At 39.3% G+C, this 24,879-nt stretch overlaps 1 protein-coding gene across 1 annotated transcript in view; it reads left to right on the forward strand.

Moving 5' to 3' along the window:
- The first annotated feature begins 7,486 nt into the window (after window positions 1–7,486).
- The window catches only part of LOC306857065 (uncharacterized protein), a 43,301-nt gene continuing 25,908 nt past the window's right edge, over window positions 7,487–24,879 (forward strand). Inside the window, exons 1-15 of the mRNA XM_079396730.1 lie at window positions 7,487–7,748; window positions 13,328–13,344; window positions 13,621–13,653; window positions 14,440–14,472; window positions 14,578–14,631; window positions 15,156–15,257; window positions 15,671–15,748; window positions 20,190–20,234; window positions 20,829–20,882; window positions 21,187–21,240; window positions 22,124–22,177; window positions 22,367–22,420; window positions 23,372–23,425; window positions 23,525–23,569; window positions 24,733–24,786. Coding sequence (XP_079252856.1) covers window positions 7,655–7,748; window positions 13,328–13,344; window positions 13,621–13,653; window positions 14,440–14,472; window positions 14,578–14,631; window positions 15,156–15,257; window positions 15,671–15,748; window positions 20,190–20,234; window positions 20,829–20,882; window positions 21,187–21,240; window positions 22,124–22,177; window positions 22,367–22,420; window positions 23,372–23,425; window positions 23,525–23,569; window positions 24,733–24,786 — 825 coding nt within the window. The 5' untranslated portion in view covers window positions 7,487–7,654. The remainder of the gene's footprint in view (window positions 7,749–13,327; window positions 13,345–13,620; window positions 13,654–14,439; window positions 14,473–14,577; window positions 14,632–15,155; window positions 15,258–15,670; window positions 15,749–20,189; window positions 20,235–20,828; window positions 20,883–21,186; window positions 21,241–22,123; window positions 22,178–22,366; window positions 22,421–23,371; window positions 23,426–23,524; window positions 23,570–24,732; window positions 24,787–24,879) is intronic.

Consider the following 24,879-nt stretch of genomic DNA (forward strand, 5'->3'; position numbering starts at 1 on the left):
CCACAGTGTATGCCCTTGTGAAAACAGAGCTCCTTCTGATCCCTGAAAACCCATTATTGGTAACACTTCAGAATACTGTTCCATCATTAATGAATAACTACACAAGAACACACGAGCACTCTAGTAACTATCAAGAAACTCTGATTAATGAATTAGTGCTTAGTCGAATGTGGTAGTTCATTATTAGCTAATCAGTATTTATTAAGTAATTATTTTTTCATACCTCCCTAAGAACTACTGTATACAGGTTCATAATTAATATGAATAATACATAATGTATAATTAATTCTAAAGTAAAGGTCATGGTAACCCACTAGTAATGACTCAAGTATTACCAAATTCAGAAGGAATGACTAATTATTTGGATCAGTATTCTAAAGTGAAGATCGTGATAACTCTCTAGTAAGTACTGACATCATTGTAAACTTTTAAGGTTTTTGTAAGGTTTTGGTTAGTAATTAATTTTGCTAGATTAAATCATTACTAGTGGGTTACCGTGATCTTCTCTTTAGAATACTGATCCAAATAATTAGTCATTTCTTCAGAAGGATGTAGTAACACTTGAGTCATTTCTATACAAAACCTTACATATATCTCAAAAGCTTACAATGACGTCAGTCAATATTAGGGAGTTATGATGCTTTTCACTTTAGAATACTGATCCTAGTAATTAGTAGTTCCTTTAGAAGGATTTGGTCATTCTTGAGTCAATACTCATGGGTTACCATCATCTTCATTTTAGAATTAATTATACATTATGTACAATTCACATTAATTATGAACCTGTATACAGTAGTTCTTAGTAGTTCTCCAGGATATATCTATATATATAATAGTAGTTATTGATTAGCTAATAGTGAACTACCAGCTTCAACTGAGCGCTATTACTTACTAAATCATTAATCAGAGTTTAGTTAATGGTAGTTACTACAATGTTAATAGTGCATTACTCACTTGTTCCTGCAGTTATTCATCAACAAAGGAGCAGTATTCTAAAGTGTTACCCCATTAGTCAACCACAACTTCTTTGTGTACTCTCTGAATTGCTTTTTTGTTGTTGTTTGTTTGTTTAAGTAATTACTTAGCGACCATTACAACAGCAAGTTCTATATCAGGGATCTCCAACCCTGCTACTGCACTGTAAAACAATGACTGTGATTTTAATGGTAAAAGACAAATGTAAAAATGCTACAGTAAAAATGTATAAATTGGTTAACCGTAAGATCCCCTATCCATTATAGTTCCCCTATCTATTACTAGTATACCATTTTTGGAAGTGAAAAAGAATGTTTAATAGTAAATAACCATAAATTGACATTCTCAGAATTCCCTTTGTTACATTTCAAATTTGATGTTTTTTTGTTGTTAAAATAACTTTCTTCTTAGTTTTTTCTTAACAGTTGTGTACATTAGAGTTGTATGTTACATCTAATGTTGTTAAATTTAGGTTTATTGCATTATTTCAATTTCATGTGTGTCACCGTGTGTTACGGGGCTGACGAGACGTGAGACGTGCGGATCCATATGCAAAGCTTTATTATTAAACATGGTCAGAAACAGACAGGGTCAGACAGGGGCAAACAGGTATGGCAAGGGCAAGACAAAGCAATCCGTGGAACAAGCGTGGGTCAACGATCAGCGAACAGTATCCAAAGGGGCAAGGCAGAGAGATAATCCAGAGTCGACAGCAATAATCCAAACGGGGAGCAAACAGAGTCCAAACGGCAAGGCAAAGGGTTAATCCAGGAAACACGGGCAGGGTCAGACACGGCAGGAAAACAAGGCAAGACTAGAATAATGGCTCTGTAGAGTTGCTATCGCTATGCGAGTGATAAACGCTAACAATACTCGGCCCTGATGCTGAGGAAGTCCATGGCTTAAATAGTGTGTGTGATTGTGAAATGAGCATCAGGTGCGTGTGATGAGTGAATGGTGACAGCTGTGATCTGTGCAATGCATAGTGGGAAATGGAGTCCAGTGTGCTGTGTAGTGTGAGAGTCGATGTGGTGAACGGGTGACCTCTGGTGGTGGTAAACCAGGAGAGCATGGACCAGATTCGTGTCACCGTGATGGTGTTTAGTGTTTGTGTGAATGACACTGTGCACCTTCTATATATGTTAATCAGATTTACTGATGCTATGAGGTGTTAGTGCACCTGCTGCAGAACTTATAATTACATAGAAGATCATGGTTGCATCTTTAAAAATGAACATTAATAATGAAAAAAAAAACATAAATATCATGGGTTTGCACACATCATAGCATCATAGCATTTGATAAAAACTAAAATAAATATCTGCATCAAAAAATGCCTTTCTTTTTGTTTTGTTATTTATAAGCCTGAAGGATGAATCTAGAGTCAAATTCAAAAAGAAAACAAGGAAAACAAAGGAGATTTAAGGCTTGTGGATGAAAGATTTAGAACATAAAATAAAGAAATTAACATCATACTCAAGAGATGACAATTTGGAGTTTTTGTAATAAAAAATAATAAACTGTGGATCACATTAGTGGGTTAAAAATATAAGAACTTAACCCAAAATATATTGGTAATACTATAATCACAAAATAAATGGACAGCTGTTTCTTCAACAAGAACCACAAAATGAGCAAGTTTCATCAACATCAAAATATTTACAGATGGATTAAACCTGTCACTCATGTCTTTTAAGTTTTTGTGCTAGTTATTACATCATAGGTCACATGATAACGTCAACATGGCAGATGATGTTGGAATCGCATTCATACTGTACTTCACGCATTTAGTATATAGTATATAGTATATAGCATGTGTATATAGTATGTACTCTTTAAGAGCTCGATAAGTAATTTTTATTGAAATTAAGAACCTACTCAGAGAATATGTGGTTTCGAATGTCGCCACTGTGTTGATAGAAAATAAATGTATAGTGGCATCATCGTGTGTTGATGCAAGGAACTGATGAGTCTGCTTTTTTAACCAGTTCATTGAAACAAATGTTCTGAAGCAGGGGTCACCAGACATGGTCTTGGAGGGCCAGTGTCCTGCAGAGTTTCGCTACAACTTAACTCAACACACCTGCCTGGACGTTTCCAGTATTCCTAGCAAGACCTTGATTAGCTAGTTCATGTGTGTTTGATTGGGGTTAGAGCTGAAATCTGCAGGACGATAAAAGCAGCTTTTGTTTTCATCAAATGACATTTTACTCGCTAACATGAGTTTGTCCACAGGGGAAAGCAATGGTCCCAGGAAATCTCAGGTAAAAAAAAAAACACTAGCCTACAGGTCTGAAGTTTGCCCATCTATTGCCAAATTCACCATTTACTAATTTGCAAGAGAAGATTCTCACAAATATTCACTGATCTTGTATCTCTATGTACTGGCAACCTTACTCAGCCGCCTAAACAGAGAACACCTCTCAGTGCATCATTGTAACATCTCTCCTTCAGAAGATTAAGTCAATAACTTATTAATTTTGATACACTATAAGCCAGAAATTTGCACTTCAACATACATCATGCCTATGAGCAATAGCACACAAAATTAAATTTAGCAGAAATCTGACCATTCAGCCCCATCTGTCATATCTATTGTTCCTCATTCTGTTTAATACCTTTATGCAGGGGGGTAGACTACAGCTCGAGCTGAGCTCCGGGATTCATTGCATTCCATCGAGTAGTGTTGCCAAAAGTACCAAATGTAACAATGCCGGCTTTTCTGTGTTACCGGTTGTACCCAGTATGTAGACAAAATGTAAATAAGAGATTCATTGTGCAGTATAGTCAGCTTCATTGATGATAACAGGAATTTTATCAAGAGGGCAGAACACAGTCAGTAAAGGAACATTATTGCTAGCTTTCTGAATATAAGCCATTCAGAGTTTGAATATACATTTTATTTTCATTCTGCAGGTAGGCTGTCTCACTATTGTGGCTAGAAGGGATATAGGTCCGACCGGAAATGAAATTAAATTTAATCTGCATTGGTGTGCGCATACCCAGTAGCTCCATACCTATCTCTTCTAGCCTTAACCCGCTTTCATCTCCTCCGATGTGATTTTTTTGTCCTGTTTAATGATAAGTGACAATCATCATTAAAGTGCAATACCGCTACTTTCTTGGAGTGTTAAACAGATTATCATGTGCATTATTAACATGTTATTATTTCGTTTTTTAAATATCATCATGCATCATTCATTCATTCATTATCATGAATATTGTCAGTGCTGGATTATTGCAACATCCGTAGTGTAAATGCAAACTAACAGAACTGCCACTTTTTCTATTGTGCGTGATATATTTATTTGTTCTTTGTTTTGTTTTGTACTTTTCATTTGACTTTTTTAAAGCAATGTTTAATTAATTAAAGAATATTTGAAAGCTAGTGCTTGATTTAATGGATTATTTACTTGTATGTATTATCATTGATAATAACTTATTTAATTTTTTTTTCTCAAATAGTTAACTGTAATCGTTCCAATATTTGTATTCATGGTTTTGAAATTGGTATCATTAATATCGTTAATATTCCTGGACCAGCATTAGTCAAGTAAAGTCAAGTCATCTTTATTTATACAGCGCTTTTAACAATACAGATTGTGTCAAAGCACTTAACAGTATCAAATAGGAAAATAGTGTGTCAATAATGCAAAAGGACAATAGTAAACACTCAATTTTCAGTTAAAGGCAGTTAATCATTGAGTTCAGTTGATCATCGTCCAGCTCAGTTCAGTTTAAATAGTATCTGTGCAAGTCGATGATATTGCTGGAAATGAAGTGTCCCCAACTAAGCAAGCCAGAGGCATTAAACACGTTGTAAGTGATTTCGCATCAGTTTAACTTGTTCTTGCTGAAATATAATCACAAAACACAAAATCTTGTGTTTATGAGAAAGTGGCAGAGACGTGGCTTTTTTGTAATATATAAAAGAGATTCTCTGGGTCAACATCATAAGTTGAATCTGCAAGTAAAAAAAAATATCACTGCTACTGATGCACATATAACATATATGAATAAACCCCATATATAACGTACACAAAATCACCGTGTTGCAGACCTATACAGGTGGAGCTGGGGAGGTGGACGGTTTCTGAAGCGCACTGCCACAGCAAGCACTAGCTGAGTATTTAAATGTTGAGCAGCAAGCTCATTGGCTGCAGATGCGAAAGAAACCAATCAGCTGCTCCATGTGATAATGATGCTATTATGGCAGATTGAGTTAGAACCTATCGGCCTGTGCCATCTAGATTTTCATGACAGAACTTTGGATTAATTATCATAATAATAACTTTGATATGCCAGGTTTGTAGACTTCTAACACATTATTACACAAAGAGGAAGGCATTTGTACCATGACTAAAATACATTTAGCCATTGTTTTTCAAACATATTAGCCAGGGAAATCTCATTTATAATTTTTGAAATAATTCAATGGTTGCATCCCATGGCACTTTAATTACCAATTAATCATTTTAATGTGGCATAGAAAATTGCTAAATAATCTATTACAATCACATAACATTTTTAAAATATTTTACATATCTGAGCAGGCAAGCTCCCATTCAGTTAATCCAAAATCTGTGTATGTTTTTGTGTAGTGAATTTAATGTCTATGATTTTCTCTGTGTCATCAGCAAAGTCTTAGACACATCCCACTTCCTGCCTGGAAGGAGAGGAAACGTGTGTCCCTCACATCATTCCCTGAGCTCCTGCTAACAAAGGAGCATCTTGTGTTCACCACAGCAGGTATTTACATTCATGAAGTAGCAAGACTTATTCTTTCATTCCTATGTGTGTGGTGTGTGTTTATACATATTCCCATCTGCATAGAATAGCTATATGTTATATTATTTGATAGGATAATCTACTGATAACACCCGGCCATAAGATCAGTGTCAACATTTTCCAAGCTTGTCCACCACCTGTTCCAGCTAAGCCATTTGGCAAACAGTGCAGGCCATTCATGACCAAAAAAGTCCAATCTCTAGAATATCTCTAACCTACACACAGGTATTCCTATCATTATGAGTTCATTAGGCATAATGGATTTTATACTTTATAATCTGTTGTGTTTTCTTTTGTTAAAAGTGGGTTCATCCCATAGGCGTAATGGTTTTTATACTGTACAAACTGTATGTGCTATTGCCCTACACCTAAACTTAGTCCTCACAGGAGACTGTGCATTTCTACTTTCCCCCAAAAAACCTCACTCTGTATGATTTATAAGCGTTTTGAAAAGTGGGACATGGGTCAATGTCCTGAAAAGTCACCTTCACCTTGTAATACCTGTCATACCTGTGTCATTATACACATTTATGTCCTCATTTGTCACAAAAACGTGCACACACACACACACCTTTTTTTAATCTAAAATTAATAATACGGCCTGTTTCTCATCAGTTTATATCAAGAGTGTTCAGTGCTGCTCCTGACAAGTCAATGTCCAGGATTTTAGCTCCTGCAACCTGCACCAGTACACCTGGAAGTTTATAGTCATCCTAAAGACCTCAGCTAGCTTGTTGAGGTAGGCTATGTTTTATTAGGGTTGAAGATAAATGTCAAGTTAAACTGAACATTTATATTAATTTACATACAGCACTTGTTGTTTCAAAGCAGTGACTTTGCTGAACCTATTTGTGACAGAGCAGCAACATTTCCTGATTCCTGGAGAGGGAAGGAGGATCTGATCTAACTCTGAATGGATCTAAATGATAATGAAAAGAACCCCCGGCATAAACTTATAATTCTGTGATTCAAATAAATGCAGCTTCCAGTGCATTGTCAAGTCAAGTCACCTTTATTTCTATAGTGCTTTTAACAATACAGGTTGTGTCAAAGCACTTAACAGTATCAGATTGGAGGATAGAGTGTCAGTAATGTATAATAAGATTAAACACTCAATATTCAGTTAAATATTCATTATTGAATTCAGAGATGTCATTGTCTAGCTCAGTTTAGTTTAAACAGTATCTGTGAAATCAGAGGTAATACTGGAGAAACACCCTGGATAAGCAGCACCACGGATCTGCAATGAGGGGGGGGTCTTTGTTTAATGTGAAAGCTTGGAGCTCGTCTAACTTCAGTTGTTAAAAGACTGTAGATTTTTAGATTTAGACTTAAAATCAAGAAAATGTAATAAACATGGTAACAGTGTCTTCATGAAAATTTCAAACTATATAAAAAAAATATTCTCTTTAATACATTTACAGCTATGCGTTTACAGTCCAGATGTAACTGTACCTCATTATAGATCCCCGTATAGCCGATACAAAGCATTGCATCGGGTTATCTTTCAGAATCACCGTGACGCGCAGATCGTGAATAATTGCACTTGAAAGGCTGTTTTCTTGGCAGAGGTTTATTGAGCTTCTGTTTCTGAGCTGCACGTGAAAGAAGGGTTCTTAAAGAATGGATGTGAGAGGAGAGAGCAGGGCAAAGGTTCTCCGATTTCAGCTTCATGGGGGGTAAAGGGGTTGGATTTTTATTTCCGAATGCACGCTCTCCATTCAGAGCTGCATGGACTCAAACTCGCGGCCCCTGGATCAGTCTGCAGGAGTCTCCAGCTTCATCGCCCACCATTCTGGACTAAATACTTCATGCCCGTCACTAGGAGAAAACACTAAACCCCAGCGCTTTCTCTTCTGCTCCTGAAACGCCGCATGTCTGCAGTTTAGACATGATCCTGTCGGCGAATTATAGGACTTTACTGCTATTTGTGGCAACACTAGTCGCATTTTTGGCCGTTGTCAAATGCCAAGAGGAGAATGACCGTGAGTTTGCCCACCATTTTCTCATTTTACGCTCAAAAGTTTCAGAAACGTTTCGTTTTATTGCACTTCAGTGCTTTCAGACTTTTTAAATCTCTTTAAATGCCGATGGTTGCATATATTGCGTAAAAAGTAATGAAAGACAATAGCCTACTTTGCTCTCTGCCAGGTTGAAAGTCGCAGAGCAAAGGTGTCGGAAAATATATGTGTATTTGAAATGACAGTGCCTTTATTGGAAAACAAAGAAAATGAGCCAAACCAAATACATATTTCCTGTTATAAGTATAAAAAGAAAGAAATGAGAGAAAATCGAGAATCAACAAATTTCTTCTGCTTTATTTATTTAGTCTTGGGCATTGCTGAGGTGGATTCATAGCGCCTGGTCAGAATGTGTTTATATTGAAGAGCAGAGATTCTGCTCTAAGCACTAAGCAGCATTCTGAAGGTATTCAGGGTATTTCATCCATCAGGACACCTGCGGGACATTCCTGAAGACACACACACACACACACACACACACACACACACACACACACACACACAGACAGAGCGCAGATTAATTTGTTGACTCTGATTGTTTTATTTGATCATTGTTTTATTGATTGATTGCTGGCTGAAGGCCTCCTGATGGCCTGGAGGCTCAGCTGGTCAGGCCTGTAAAAGAGTGCATTCCTCTGCTGTCAGGGGCCACCGGGGCAAATCCAGGCATGCTCCAGCAGCAGATGCTCCAAACGCCTTCAAATTATGAGAATTTTGAGCTGGAGGGATTCTGCTTTTCTATTGGGCTCATCCAGGGCGCTGACTGATTGTGAAGGGTTCAGAGGTGTATCAGTAGTTGAAGTCAGCAGCGGTGGGCCTCCGCCAGAGTTACTGTTCCATACGCTTAAAGTGCTTCCATCTGTTTTCTAAATTACCCAGGGGCTACGATAGTCCGGGGAAAGCAGGAAAGACTGTCTGGCGAAAAGCTATTGGAAAAACATGAAAAGGACAGAGGCAGTTATTATAATTCAGCAAGCCACATTCCTTTGATGATATTTTGGAAATGTAGGAGTAATAAGCTCACCAGTAAACAAGTTAGAAGATATTTCACAGCGAATTTTAAAAATGGCAGTAAAACACATTTGAAAAGAAGCAATTAGGCAGGGGGAGAGCGAGGGGGAGACTGAAAAGAAACTGGGCAAAAGCTAACAATTGGGTTATTGTAGCAGAGAGGCGTATGAGTGTTTCCTTAGAGCTCCCCGTAGGGTCACGGATCGGCTTGTCTGGGTCATTTGTGAACCCATCAATCACAGCATCATTTTACGTGCTGCAGAGGCGTCCGCACTGGCCTATGGACGTCCTGGCTTGCATACATTAACCTACACAGAAGTTTAAAAGACAGAAAGGAAAGACATGGTCTGAAATCAGAGACCTTTACCTGTGTCCAATTTGGAGTTTTCCTCCATTTTCCACTTCAAAAAAGAAAAAGAGCTCATGGTTGTGTTCCTGTAGCTCAGAGCAGCAGATTTAGAAACAGAATGGAAGGAAGACCGATGAAGACTTTTATGAGGAAGGCCTGAAGCATTTGTGTGCGTTTTTGTGACAAATGAGGATTTGTATTTATAAATTTGTATAATGACACAGGTATGTAGAAAGTAAAAATGCACAAAGTCTCCTGTGAGGCTAAGTTTAGGTGTAGGGTTGGTGTAGGGCAATAGCACACACAGTTTGTTCAGTATAAAAACCATTACGCCTATGGAGAGTCCCCATAAACCACAAAAACCAACGTGTGTGTGTGTGTGTGTGTGTGTGTGTGAAAGCTGTCCATCCTCCGCTCTCTCGGGCATGTTTGAACTGGCAGTGTACAGACACACACTTCCTGAGCCCTGTGTTTAGATTAGCCAAAAGCTTGTGAATTGCTCAGTCTTTACTTTTCAGAAAGGCGTCATTCATCGCCATATGGGGTCTATAGGAATTTACAGAAAAAAACAGGCACGTGAGGTAAACAAACACAGTGCTTATTTGATTACCCTCAATCTCTCTCCACTGCCCCATTTTTCTAAAACTGCCAGTGAATTCATGAGCTCCAGTGACCTGCTACTGACTGAAGGAAAAGTGATTTGAGTATATAATGTGCTGTGTGTTTAAACCGATTCAGGCTTTTATTCACAAAGTAGGTTCGTGTGGGGCAGGTTGTGTGTTTTAAACTATCAGTAAATCAGGCCAGTGTTGTGAGATTTGAACTGCACTTGGAAATGATTGTTAATTAGCTGGATTCATTGATATCAGTTTTATGCTGCCATCTTGTGGTGTGCGTTTGAATGAGCGTGACAATGCTGTAACTGTTTGACAACAAAGACAAAAGCACTGATCAGGAGGTCCTGTGCACTGAAAATCAAAAACAATGCACTTTTTAATGCTTTCTAATGTATGCATTTCACTAATACGATTTACCTGATCGTGAAGCTTCTGTGGTTTGGGATCTTAAATCCAAATCATGGGTTTAATGGCCTTTTAATGTCATTGGTATGTTTCACCTGAAGCGCTGTGCTTTAACTCTTCACCCACTCACCCAGCCACCTCCTGCTTCTTCCTCCTCCTCCTCTTCCTCTTCCTCTGCTTATGCTCCTCACAGAAGACCCAGGCAGCTGCACGCAGGATGGCCAGTTCTATAGGGACAAGGACGTGTGGAAGCCAGAGCCGTGTCGCATCTGCGTTTGCGACACCGGCGCAGTCCTGTGCGACGAAATCATCTGTGAGGAGCTGAAAGACTGTCCCAAACCCGAGATCCCGTTTGGGGAGTGCTGTCCAGTCTGTGCTGCTGACCAGCCTTCCTCCCCTGGTCGTAATTTATTTATCTCTCACTTTTATAAATAAATTACAGTTATATTCATATTTGTTTGATGGTTTTGGGTTTGTTTGTTTTTAAAAAGCACCTTAACAATTTATGGATGCCTTTTTTAAAAAAATGAACCCAAAACAACCTGACAAACAATTTGAAATGAGAAAAGACTAACCCCAGTGAGACGCGGTGTTGGCTTTGTCTGGAATGGATATTACTGGCGGCAGGAGTGTGATGGACACATATGGGAATCATTTAGAGAGAGCTTCACTTCAACAGACATGGTATAGAGTTTCATCTCTGACTTAAAGTCATGGAAGGAGCTTCATTTCTCTTGGTCACCTTTACAAAAGTTCCTCTTTTCTTTATAAAGAAAGGAAACAACCAAACAAGTCTGGCCTGAGCCTGTGTTTTTCTCCATCTGCCTTTAGTCGTGTTAGCAGACAGACCTGGGGCCGGTTGAGTAAGCTTAGCCTCGAAGACGGTGTAAAAAATAGCTGTGACTATAATGGTAAAAACCTGATAATTAGTTATTACAGCGAATAACTGTAAAAGTAACTGTAATCTAACCTTACATTTAATGTAATTTTACAGTAGAATACTGTTAAATTTACAGTTTTTCAAAGTTTTAAAGAACAAGTCGTTCTATAAGGGAAACCCATTAATTGACATTATCATAATTCCCTGAGTCACAGCTCAAATTAGATGCTATTTCGCTGAAATAATAGCTTTTTCTTCTTAATTTTTTTTTTCTTATCAGTTATGCACATGAGGGTTTTGTGTTACATCTAATGTTGTTAAATTAATGTTTATTACATTGTTTGAATGTCATGGTGTTTTGTATTTGTGCTTATGATAGACAGATACAAAACTGTAACCCTTACTGTAAACTTCACAGATTTATTTATTTATTTACATTTTTACAGTCCCTGTTGGAAAAACCAGCATTTGCTGGTTAGGTTTGTTTTGAAGCATGGCTGCTGGTCTGAGCTGGTTTAAGCTGGTCCTGAGCTGGTCCTGAGCAGGAGCTAGTTGCTTAGGACCAGCTCAAACCAGCTCAAACCAGCAGCCATGCTTCAAAACATACCTAACCAGAAAAGGCAGGTTTTTTTCAATAGGAGTGTAGTTAATGAGTCTTATTTTCTGGATTAAAGTTAGAACAATCCAAGTTTTTATGTAACTGTCTTTAAAAAGTTATGAACAGTTTAGAAGAAAAAAAAATAGGTGACTAACTTGTGAGACTAGTCTAAGCATTTTATGCAACCGGTCACTGGGCTGCATTTCCTGAACGCATCACAGCTTATGGAGATCATGGAGACCATTGGTGCATGTGAGAAAACGGAGCTCTAATCTGGTCTCTGAATACACAATCTGGTGATTTGAATCAGCACCAGCCTCCCGCCGCTGACATCTGTTTCAGATCAAAGCCCTGCCGCAGAGTTTCTCAGTGTTTGCTATAGTGTCCTGCGGTCCGATGTGAACGGCACACCGGTCTCTGTCTGTCACGTTGGTGGCAGGTTGTAGCTTGCCCTCAGTTCATGTATGGGTAAACTGTGATCTTTTCTAATTATGTCTCTAACTGTCAAGCATTGTAATGCCAGATTTATAAAACCAAACTTGACACTATGACCTGTTTAAAGGCCCTCTGGTGCTGGGGTTTTGTACCTTTCGGCTGAGATAGAGGTCCGTGTGTTATTCCGGCCCTGACTAGTCAGAATACACAGCTCTGACATATTTTAGATCTATTATGACATGCACGAGGGTGAACGACAACGGGCCACCAACGCCTTTAAAATAACAGTACATTTACGCTGAAGCATTAACGGTTGTTAGGAGTTCCTGGAGGGCCAGAGTTTAGCTCCAGCCCTAATTAAACACACCTGAACCAACTAATCAAGGACTTCAGACTCGCTAGATCTTCCAGGCTGGTGTGTTGGAGCTAAACTTCGACCTAGTCGAAGGGACGTCGACCCTCCAGGAGTCAGGATTGAACACCCCTGATTTATTTAGCAGATCATCTCCTCAGCTTTCCTTACATTCATGTGCCATGCAGACAAACGCTTCAGGTTACTCAAATCTTTTTGTTTAGCCAGTGACTCTTAAAGAAGGAATACAGGTACCCTTCATGACACAAAAATGGACACAAAATCAGTCACAAAATGGACAAAGCTAAGCTTCTAACTAATCATTAACGCCCAAAGAATTGAAAATAACCTTTTACTGTTAAGTAAAACTAAATAGTACATGTAATGTTTTGATCTTGGTTTGTGGCAGAGTCACAACAGCTGAAATGTAAACAATTGCATTATAATTAGAACAGTCTAAAAATCATGTAAACTTGAGTGACTTGCTTTAATCAATTCTCACTAACTCATTACATAGTAATTTGCAGAAACAATCATTCTTGCTAAAAAGCCATATTGGTGCACATGTCTGAACACGTGTCGCTGGTATACAGAGAAGTCTCACCGGATATGATGCCATGTGGGAAACATTGAAATAAGCAGGTTTTATTCAAGAAAAAACGATGAAATCCTTAGATTCATAATCATAATTAAGTGCCTGAATGCATACATCGGTCACAGCTGAAGCTCTGACAGTGTGCCGCAGTTAAACGTCTTCAAGACTGGAATCTGAAATGAATGCAGTGGATATGACCTGTGAATAATTTTTGCTCTGCCAACAAAGTGAAGTTTAGGATTGCTTTTATATGATGCTCTTTTAATACTGTTTTTTATCTTTCATGCCGTGATAATAACAGGCTTGCCAGGTGCTAAGGTGAGTCTGTGTTTAATGTCTGTTTGAAAGTGTTGTAGGTTATGATTAAGTCTCAGGAGTCTAGAGATGCTGTGTTTAGTCTGAAATGTTAGTTCATGTGTGCATGTGTATGATGTAGAAATCAATCTCTTAAGCCACGCTGTCTGTGTACTCTTGCGTTTTCAAGTTTAATCTGAATAATGCCACTGAAGGTGTGACAGCACTTAATTTCTTGCTTTTTTAAGGAAATGTTTTTTCTAATGTGGCTAATATCATCATTTCCCCATTGTGCAACAGGGACAAAAGGGGGAACCAGGAGACATAACAGATGTAAGCTTCAGACTTTTATCACTGATGTGTGTGTGTACCTACTTAAAGGGATAGTTTCCCCTTTTTATAGGGATCATTTCCTCACCCTCAAGTAGTTCCAAGCCTGTATGAATTAATTTGTTCTGCTGAACACAAAGGAAGATATTTTGAAGAAAGTTTGTAACCAGGCGGTTTTGGGGCACCATTGACTTCCATAGTAGGAGAAAAAAATTATTATGGAAGTCAATGGTGCCCCAGAACTGCTCTGTTTCCAACATTCTTCAGAATATCTTCCTTTGTGTTCAGCAGAACAAAGACATTCATTCAGGTTTGGAACTACTTGAGGGTGAGGAAATGATGACAGAATTTTCATTTTTGGGTGAACTACACCTTTAACCATATTTGGGGGACAAATTTATATTTTGGAATTTTGTACAAATTGTCAATAGGGAATGTATAGAATTGGAATAAAAATAAAGGAAAAAGTTTTTTTTTTTATTGCAAAAGTGCAGAATGCTTTCTGTTATGGGTAGAATTAGAGTTAGGTTATAAAATCTATAACTATCTTTATATAAAAACAATAGAAGTCTGTGTAATGTCCCCATTAAGTAAAGGTGTGTGTGCTGTCAGGTGTGTGTCAGCTACTTCACTCTGAAACTACTGCCATGATCCGTCAACACGGCACTAATGAACTCTGCCAGATTTCTGCGTGGATTCTGTGGATTTTTATCTTCTTCTCATGTTTGTTTGAAATGGTAGAGCCTCTCTCAGTAATTAACACTGACGCTCTGTTGATTTTCCCCCCAGGTTGTGGGACCGAGGGGACCGGCCGGTCCTATGGTATGAAAACTTCTGGCATTCTTGGGATTCTCTGGGTTTGCTTTAGCAGTGGTGTTGCAGCATGCTCAGAAACACAGTGTTTGCTTTCTCTCCTTCACCAAACAGGGACCCCCAGGAGAACAAGGGCTGCGAGGAGACAGAGGAGAGAAGGGGGAGAAGGTGGGCTTCACTTCCTCCCAGACTTCTGTTGAGCTCTAGGCTGCTCTTGTGATTTTCTCTGGACTGACAAATACCAGAGCAGTGCACACGGACTAGAAGACATTTCATAAGAGAGAGTAACATATTTGTTGTTATTATTATTTTCATGAATTAGTCTCCAGATCACAGTCTCTGTTGTGTTGAAAGTCTATGCTCCTGCTATAAGTTTACTTTGAGCTGTGAATGAGGATAATGGAGCTTTTCCATTTCAATGTTTAAATATATTGCATTCTTGCAAATATCGTGAAAAGTGGACCACTTTACCTGACATCACCTTTTATTACAGCCCTAAAAATAGCACAGCACAATGGCATCCTTTGAGGGGCTATTGAGCTAATGGGCTGCGGCTGCGTTATCATTGTTGTTTTAGCACTGGCTGTGCAGCTTTACTCTGAAGCTGTGTGGCACTGACAAACACAAACTGCACTGTGGGTGAAATCTGTTTTTTGAAGTCATTCATTGCATTTCTCCATCTCTGTCTTTAGGGAAGTCCAGGGCCCCGTGGTAGAGATGGTGAGCCGGGGACCCCAGGAAACCCTGGCCCTCCTGGACCGCCTGGGCCAAACGGACCTCCAGGCCTCGGTGGAGTGAGTATATGTGAGATTTATAGACACAGTCAGTCTCCAAGTAAGACCTAAACACCAAATCAGATGATACTCACTTGCTGAAATACGCTGTCAGCTGATGGTGTCAGCTGAGAGAGATGCCTGATGCCCTTTACCTGCATTCAGCAGAGAGTCTGGCATCAGTGAGAGCGGAGCTCGGTGCTATTAATCTGTGGCTCTCAGGTGCACCACACAAAACACTTCACCTCCACCGCTGCTTCTGCTGTATGTTAATCACCCTCTGTTAATGAAGTACTCCAAGGAGAATGCAGAGCTCGAGCAGACAGCAAGCCACATGTGTGCATCTGTGGACTGTATTTTAGGAATATGTGGACTTGTGGATTGCGTTTACGTTTTACATTTTGACGATGCTGAACGATTTTGCTCTTCTCCAGAACTTTGCTACTCAGATGGCTGGTGGATTTGATGACAAAGCTGGAGGAGCACAGATGGGAGTGATGCAGGGACCAATGGTGAGCGTCGCACCTGACCGCTTGCAATCGCATCTCTCGATAATCATGTCATTTTTATTTAAGATTGTAGCTGGCCTCATGTTTTGCTTAATTTGCAATTCATAGTGTAAAAGCCTGATTCTAATGCATCTTGTTCTCATTTTCTGTAGCAGTACACACTAAAGCCCCTTTCACACAGAGATTCCGGAAAATACACGGGTAATGTGTTCCGGCAATTGTTCCCGGATCGTTAGATTTTGGTTCATTCACACTGCCAGTGATTTTCCGTAAACTGTGCTTGCGTTCACACACAACCCGTAAAGACCCCGTAAAGACACGTGACATTTCATGTGACGTGCATAATGAGCTGCGCACCATTTCACTAAACTGGCGAACGATTTCAGCTTCAGCACGGATAGCGAGGAGCTCCGATCGCTGCTTCATTCCAGTTTACACATTTTTCGTTGTGTGAATGTTGATCTGCCTTCAAAACACCCGGTAAAAGAGTCGCATGATAATGCACGTCATCAGCCTTTACGGCATTGGTTCTGGCTTTTGTTCACACAGCGCTCGTTCCGGGACTGAACCCTGCAATGTTACTAGGTCCCCAACCCAGAATCAATCCCGGGACATGGTTGCGTTCACACAGAAGGCACTCCGGCAATTTTCCGTCAATTTTCCGGGACCAATGTGCAGTGTGAAAGGGGCTTAAGGTTTAGTGTTAAGCAGTTTATTGAGGCAAAAGTCATAGTTATTAGTTAGTTAATAGTGAGAATTGGTCACTAAAGTGTGAACTTTATTATTGTTGACATCATAGATCTAATCAGCTGCATTCACACTGATGCACAGATCTCTCTTGGTTATACTCTGTCAGATATTTCGTCCCATTTGTTTGCAGTCCCTTGAAACAATGTCTGTATTTATTTACACTACTTTCTTATCCTAAAAGCATTTTGAGATTTGCATTTAACCACTTCAGAGAGCATAAATGATGCATTTGGAATGAAACACACTCAAACACCTGACAAGCTCAGCACTGAGCAGAAGCATTGGTCTTCTACAAATCATATCCTGTGCAATGAAGCCTCGACCTCTCTGAACTATATGGATAATTGTTAGATAATATTTGTTTTATGTGTGTGGAATTGGCAGAAAGCAGATGAGTTGAAACATGAGTTGTAAAATTAAACTTACAAATTTCTGAAATTCTTAAGAACTGTTTCAGAATTGCTGAAAGAACTGCAATGTATTGGATTATTATTATTTTTACCCCCCACACTATAGTGCTGTGTGAGATTCTAAGGCTAGCCATTTGGCTCAAAATTTAAAGGGGTCATATGATGTTGCTAAAAATAACATTATTTTGTATATTTGGTGTAATGCAATGTGTTTATGCGTTTCGAGGTTCAAAAAACACATTATTTTCCACATACTGTACATTATTGTTGCTCCTCTATGCTCCGCCTTTCTGAAACGCGTAAATTACAAAGTTTATCGTTCTGAGAAGCGAGGTGTGGTTTGATTGGCCAGCTATCCGGTGCGTTGTGATTGGCTGAATACCTCAAGCGTGAGATGGAAACGTTACACCCCTTACCGTATTGTGATGCCGTGCCCCAGTACGACAAGACTAAAACAATAAAACCCATTACAAACAAGGCATGTTGCATTCAGTGAGGACATAATGACTGATTATAATGACTTATACTGTCTTTTTACGCATTGCGCCGTGCCATCTAAACATAACACCATGTCTGCATTTGTGATCGGAGAAACTCTACATTGCTCAAAACTTATGTTTGAATAGTCAGTAGCAAATTCTTCAAATATTGAAACATACTTACTGTTACAGTACGTGGTTGTGGTAAGGAGGATCGCACGACGAGAGGAGTATTTTATTAAGCTTCAACACACTAATACATTAAAGTAACTCAAGATCTGACAAAGACATGAGGAGAGCTGAGGACCTTTAAAGGGATCGGGACAAAGGAACAAACAAGATGATTAATTAAACACAGGTGATGAGAATGATTGATAATTAACTAATGACAGGAAAAAACTAATATGGGCAAAAAAGGAAACTAGACAGAAACCAAACCGTGACACTTACAGGCTGTGAGTCAGAAGCACCAGATTGTCCTTGCAAAGTTGGAATTGCCCCACTTTATAGTGTTCACAGCCATTCTCTCCCAGGTTCAGGAAACAGTCCTCCGTAAAATGCGCTGCACACACTCTAATATTTGGGTTCAACTGTTCTGGAGCAGTGTTGTAAATACAACTGAACCACTGATTTCTAGTTGTGTCCTCTTTTGGAAGGCCAAACAAAGTAGTTTCTCTTTCACAACGAAACACAGCATCTCACACAAAGGCGCCAGCGGCAACAACAATCCTACAGCCAGAATAAAAATCACTTTCATTGCGTGTAAGTTTGGGTGGTGTTATGAAAATCTTCCCACACCGTGATGTAGGGGCATTATCTCTTTAGTTTGAAACCTTAATCTTTGTAACTTTACAGATCTTATACATACACAAACAGCTTGTAACACTCCAAAGACAAAGGAAAACATGAAATCACATCATATGACCCCTTTAAAACAGTGTCCCACTCTACCTGTACTGACCCTATTGGCTCATTGAGCCTAAATATATGTTCACTCTGCCAATGATTCACTGTGATAAGGCAACCTTATTTTCTATGAGAGATGGGTTTTGGTGACATAAGCATCAACTTTATGCATATGAGCAGCTCATGTTGGTGATGCAGGTTCAAGTATAGCCTGCAACCACTCTCCCTAGTGATTTCCTGCCTCTATTTCATTGTTTATCCAATAATATATTGTGCTCTGGTCAATTTGACCCAGAGAGGATTTTCTTTTGCCTGAAAATTCTAGTTAATCTTATTGCATTGGACTAAAACTTAAAAAAAGGTCATTTTGGTAAGGGTAAATTTGTGTTTCCCCTTATGTTGTTAAACTTGGTGTTTCCGGTCAAAAATTACTGGCCTACAAAAATGCCTTTACATTTTGTGTTATACTGATAATGTAGTGATTTTCTATCTATATTATTACCATATATTGGATTCAATCTTTTTATTAAGCTATTTCCTTTCAGTTAGTACAGGTTTTGTATTTGTTTTTGCAAGTGATTGACCATAGGCTTTACTGATCGGAAATTATGAAAATGTGAATGAACACTGCCAAAATAATCCACAAATAATGCTTTTATCATTCAACTCGTAAGGTCAGATCAATGAGAAATACAAACCCTGTGCTAAGTGAAAGTAAACAAGTCCACAAGAAGACTAAATCTAGTATTTGGGGATAATATAGCCTAATGAGAGATTCATTTATTTTATTTATTTATTTTTTGACCAGGAACACCAAATTAGAGGGATTTTCATCACAGCACAAGGGCTAAAAATCCCACCCATCTGACAGCCAGATAAAACCAGAGAACTAGTCCAGTTTCACATGAAGCATGTTGTGAACTAGAATGCTGTTGTCAGGAGCAGTCACATGAGGACTGGAAGGACTGAAGGCAGGCTCATTTAAAATAGTTTTGATTATCTTGTTTAAAAATAGGGCCAGTTCTTTTTAATATTAAAGTAATTAAGAAAACAACTAGAATTTAAATAGATTATTTTGATGGTCTTCAGATAATCTAGATGTTCCCAAAATTTTATTTTTTTTCTCTCAGCATGCAAACATCTGAAAGCATATTTGTGTGCATTGCTGTTTGTCCTGACTGACATAGGGAGATTCCACAAGCACCATATTGACACGGCAGCATTCAGACGCCCAGTGATGTGATGTACAGAACACAGAGTGTTTTTACTCCCACTGCGTTCACTTATATATCCGTCTCATTAAACAATGAGAGTCATTCAGGAGCTCGACCCCATTTCAGTTCATGTAGATGGAGATTTTTCTGTGGTTTCAGGAGAAGCTACCTAAATATCCCATGTTTTCTTCGGTTGCTGCTCAGAGGTTTTGTTAGTAATGTCAGCTCAGTTTAAATGTAAAACATCAAATATTATTACATATACTCAAATGCAAAGGCATCTCAATAAGAGAAGCCATGGAAAATCCCCCGGTTCAGACCCATTATGATTATTACCTGTCTGAACATGGCTGATGGTTTTTTCTCAGATTAATTATTATCAGTGTTCTGATTGTCACTTTTCTTCATGCCACTGGTGATAAAGCTTGGCAAAAGCTAAATCACAAGGGTTCAAAGCACTTAAGCTGATTCCCTGCGTGTGAAGGTGTAGTGAGCGTGAGGAATTCTCTGAGTGTTTTTGCTCCAGCGAGTCGCTCTGATATCCTGAGGGCAACGTTTCCCATCAACACCAAACTCTCAAAAACATATCAGCACAACTACAGCAGCTTCTGCCGCTGTGTCTCCTCACACTGTGTGACTGAACACACACTCACTGATTGCTGTTGTTACTCTGTTTGTTCTTCAGGGTCCGATGGGTCCTCGAGGACCGCCAGGCCCCAACGGAACTCCTGTGAGTGTATTTCCTACATAAACACCACATCCGTGTGATATATGCCATAATGAGTAAAATACAGTCAGGGCATTTTATCCTTTGAAAGATGTGCATAAATAGTGTGTGTAAAATGATACGTTGCTTCCCAATGATAATAATAACATGTCACACACACACACACACACACACTCACACTCTCTCACACACACACACACACACACACACACACAGGTTAGCACTAGTAACTTTCATCCTCTCTGTGAGCCGTAGGGCTTTTTCCTCATTCTACCATCATTCATTTCATCTCTTTCCTCTACACACAGAAGATTTTTTTTCATTAAAAGCAGAATTTAGTTTTAAATGAAATATTTTTTTTCTTGTTATTAATTATAATGTTTGTATCAAGGGTTACACGAAAACCAAGTGATAATCTTGGAAAAAGTTTGTCTATATACACAGACTCATCCTGTGTTCCAGGCAGAAGCAGCTTTTGCTCCAGCAGTCTAATAATACTTCTTCTCACTGTACACATACTGATCATATAAATATTGTTTCTGGCATGAGATTGAACGCACAGTCTGTGATGTGAATTCCGTCTCATTTTTGCCGCAGGGCCCACAAGGATTTCAAGGCAACCCTGGAGAAGCCGGAGAGTCCGGATCAGCCGTACGTATCCAAAAACCTTCCTAAAAGACCTCATTACTGATGATTACAGTCAGCCTCCCGGTGTGCAAATGCCCCTTCATTTAGCCAGAATCATTCTAATTGAAATAAGCCTCTAGATCTTGTATGTAGGTCAGCAAGGTGCACACGGCTCGCTGGACTCTATTATGTATTTTTGTAATAAACGCACCACAAAATCAGCACTGAATACACTTCAGCATTGTTCTTACCAAGTGCAGTGTTTTCACTCATATCTCAGATCATTCACCATCTTCTATAATCTGACAGTGTTGTTTTCTCTCGACAGGGCCCAATGGGTCCTCGTGGCCCCCCGGGTCCCTCAGGAAAACCAGGAGATGATGTAAGTAAGCATTAGTGAGCTGCCTCATGATTGACCTGCTTACACTGTTTCTTCCTCATAGCGTTCAGTATAAAAGAATGTGTTTGGACATCGATCAAATCACCCACGAACACTGTCGCAGGTTACGACTATAGCTCTGTGAGCTTTCTCCTCTCCGAACATATGCCAAGGTGTTTTTCCCCGGACTGCCGTCTCCAGCTGTTCTCCTCCTCAGACTCCATTCCTTTCATTTCTCTTGCCCACATCACACACAAAGATGTCTGCGTATTAAAGTCACTGGTGTCAGTACAGCAGCAAACATCTTTTACATGAAGTTTAAAAGAAAACATATAATCAGTAATATTATCGATTTAACTGCACTGACACTATTGGATGAGAACAGAATTTCAACTGAATCAGGATATTTGATATTATAAAAGTTTTATTTAAGCTATTAATCAAGGCAAAACAAAAATTGATTCAAAATAGTAATATAAATTATAACAGTATCTCAATAATAATAGCATAACATTGAATTGAAGTGATCTGTATAATGACCTCTCTAGAGCTGCTTTACAGCGGAGTTTTTTCATAATCTATGAATTTGACAACATTGCAGCTGTGATTTTACTATTCATCACTGAGAGGCTACTTGGACACAATCTGTCTTGTATAAAGCACTGTAGAAATAGATAATTGTGAAAGAAATGCATTCAAATGATCAGTTCTCTGGGCGTTTGTTCACGGCCAGCTGCAGCTCTGATGTAGAAGCATGAATGCAAATCTTTCATTTCCTGATGGGTTTGTAGTTACACTTTTCTGCCACATGATGATATTTGAGCACAGTAGCGCTGCTCAGAGTTTCAGTTTAAGCTTCATGAAATCACTTGTGTTTCTCTTGCAGGGGGAAGCAGGCAAACCTGGGAAAGCTGGTGAACGTGGACCTTCTGGGCCTCAGGTGAACTGCTTTAAATTAAAACAGCGTTAAAGCGCTTGATCCGTGTGAGAAAGCAGCGATGCCCGTGGTGCACAAGCTTTTGCCCAGATGTGAGGTTGCTGTGGCCACAGGCCAGAGAAAGAAAGAAGAGACGTCTGAATACTTCCATTCACCTCATACCTCTCTCTCTCTCTCTCTCTCTCAACACAGGGATCTCGTGGATTCCCAGGAACACCAGGGCTACCTGGAATCAAGGGACACAGAGTTAGTGCACTTTTCATCATGTGATCTTTTTGTGGTCAATCTCTTAAGGTCAGGCACTACAGGTGAATAGGGTAAACATTCTTAACTAGTCTTCCCCTGGTTATTAATCACAGTACATTAAGACTAGAAGTATTACAAAGCTACATTTTCACCAGATGTTTGGGGGGTGGATAGGTAAAATAGGTAAAACCCATAGTAGAAATAAAACTGTAAGTTTTGTTGTATGTAAGTGCTGCTGAAGTGGAGAAAACTCTTTAAAGATATGGACTGGAATTGAAATCTACAGATGCAAATATATAAAGTGTGATAAAAAATAAATACTTAAATGCATATTTTGGATGTTTCCTTTACACTGGTATGAAAGATATGTTATAAATGCAAAACAGACCAAAATCTCAAAATCTGACCAATGCATGGAAAAGAAATAGGGTCATTCTGTGCCAAAATCCATGTCAAATTTTAAGATATCTTTAAAACGTCTTGAGTTACTGGCATACAAACTTCAGAAAAATAACTTGAAAGGTGCTCTTTCCCCCTATTTGTTTGGTCACCATTGGCACATAATGCAACAAAGATTGCTAAAGTCAACAGATTTCAATAGAGCTACCAATATCTGTGTGAAAATAACATTATGATGCTGCCACCTTTCGGAGGTCATTTTTACCCCCTGTAATTTGGCTCTGAATCTCAGGAACAGTTTGAGCCCCCTCTACAAAATAATGGATTACACAGTACATATACAGTACATCCATGACATTTAATATTTTGGCTTTCCTCACTATACATGTTTATCTTTCTTCAATCTAAGGTTTGGACCTGTGGTTGAGTTGACAGGAATGACCCGATGGTTTTGCCTGTAGGGTCTCACCCCCCCGCTGTAGTAATTTCATCACTTAGCATCGCTGTGAATGCAGAATCACTGACATGTGTTGATCTGTGGTGTGTTTGTAGGGTTATCCAGGTCTTGATGGTGCTAAAGGAGAGTCCGGAGCCACTGGGGCTAAAGTATGACTTTCACTAATCACATTTCCACCATTACATGTAAGGTAGTTCCAGGTTTGACTCTCGGTCCGACCCATCTCTCTCTCTGTCTGTGTCTGTCAGGGTGAGGCCGGGTCTTCTGGAGAAAGCGGCGCTCCTGGACCAATGGTAGGTGTTCGTGATCAGCTGCTGCCCTGCTGTTTCTCTTGAATACATTTGTATTCCTAACACATATGCAGCTGCAGTATGTTTTAAACACCAGAGCTAATGTCAGATTCAAACAAATCAGCATAACATCAGCATATATGAGACAAGAAAGTGAATAAATACGCCATTAGAATCAGAATCAGAATCAGAAAGAGCTTTATTGCCAAGTGTGTTTGCACACACAAGGAATTTGTCTTGGTGTTATGAGCTTCCAGTACAGAAAGTACAAACATAGTGCAGACAACATATAATTAAGGTGATAAAGAACACTAATGAAGAGAATATACAATAATTAAGAATAACAATAGTAATAAAAATAAAAATATACAGAAAAGAGACATGTCCATAGACAGAACTGTGAATGTGCATGTGTCCTATGTACAGATGAGGGTTTGATGGGTTATTTACAGATGTACAGTACCGGGGTGTGTTATGTGTTGTTCAGGTGGGATACGGCCTGGGGGAAAAACTGTTCTTGTGTCTGGCTGTTCTGGTGCTCAGTGATCTGTAGCGCCGGCCAGAGGGCAACAGTACAAAGAGAGAGTGAGCTGGGTGTGAGGGGTCCAGAGTGACTTTCTTAGCCCTTTTCCTCACTCTGGAGGTGTAAAGATCTTGGAGGCTGGGCAGAGGGGCACCAATAATCCTCTCAGCAGTCCTAACTGTCCGTTGTAGTCTTCTGATGTCTGTTTTGGTAGCTGAACCAAACCAAACAGTTATAGAAGAACATAGGACAGACTCGATGATTGCAGAGTAGAACTGTTTCAGCAGCTCCTGAGGCAGGTTGAACTTCCTTAGCTGGCGGAGGAAATACAGCCTCTGCTGGGCCTTTTACAGATATTACAAATATTGCAACCGAATTTCCCTCACAGGAAAGAGCTTACGCACATGAGATCACTTAACAACTGTTTCTCACAGACAGTAATGAGATCAAATTGAGTGTTTTAGTATCTCAAACTGTGCTCAGATCTCAATATGAACTTGATCATCATCAACTGACCTGAGCTGCTCTCTAGATCCCACAATGACTCGTTTTTATTTGTCCAAAATAATCTTTGAGAAAACATCTGAGACACAGTTAATATTAATTTGAAAAATGATTTGTTTGTGTGTGTGTTTTTCTTCAGGGCCCACGTGGTTTACCTGGTGAAAGGGGGCGTCCAGGATCGTCCGGAGCTGCTGTAAGAATAACTCACTTCTTGATTTAAGTACCCCAGTTATGGTTAATGAAAGGTTCATATTTTGGTTTTGCGAGTCCCCAACAACAGGTTGAC

This window comes from Barbus barbus (genome assembly GCF_936440315.1).
Source record: "Barbus barbus genome assembly, chromosome: 37".
In the NCBI taxonomy this organism is placed as follows: Eukaryota; Metazoa; Chordata; class Actinopteri; order Cypriniformes; family Cyprinidae; genus Barbus; species Barbus barbus.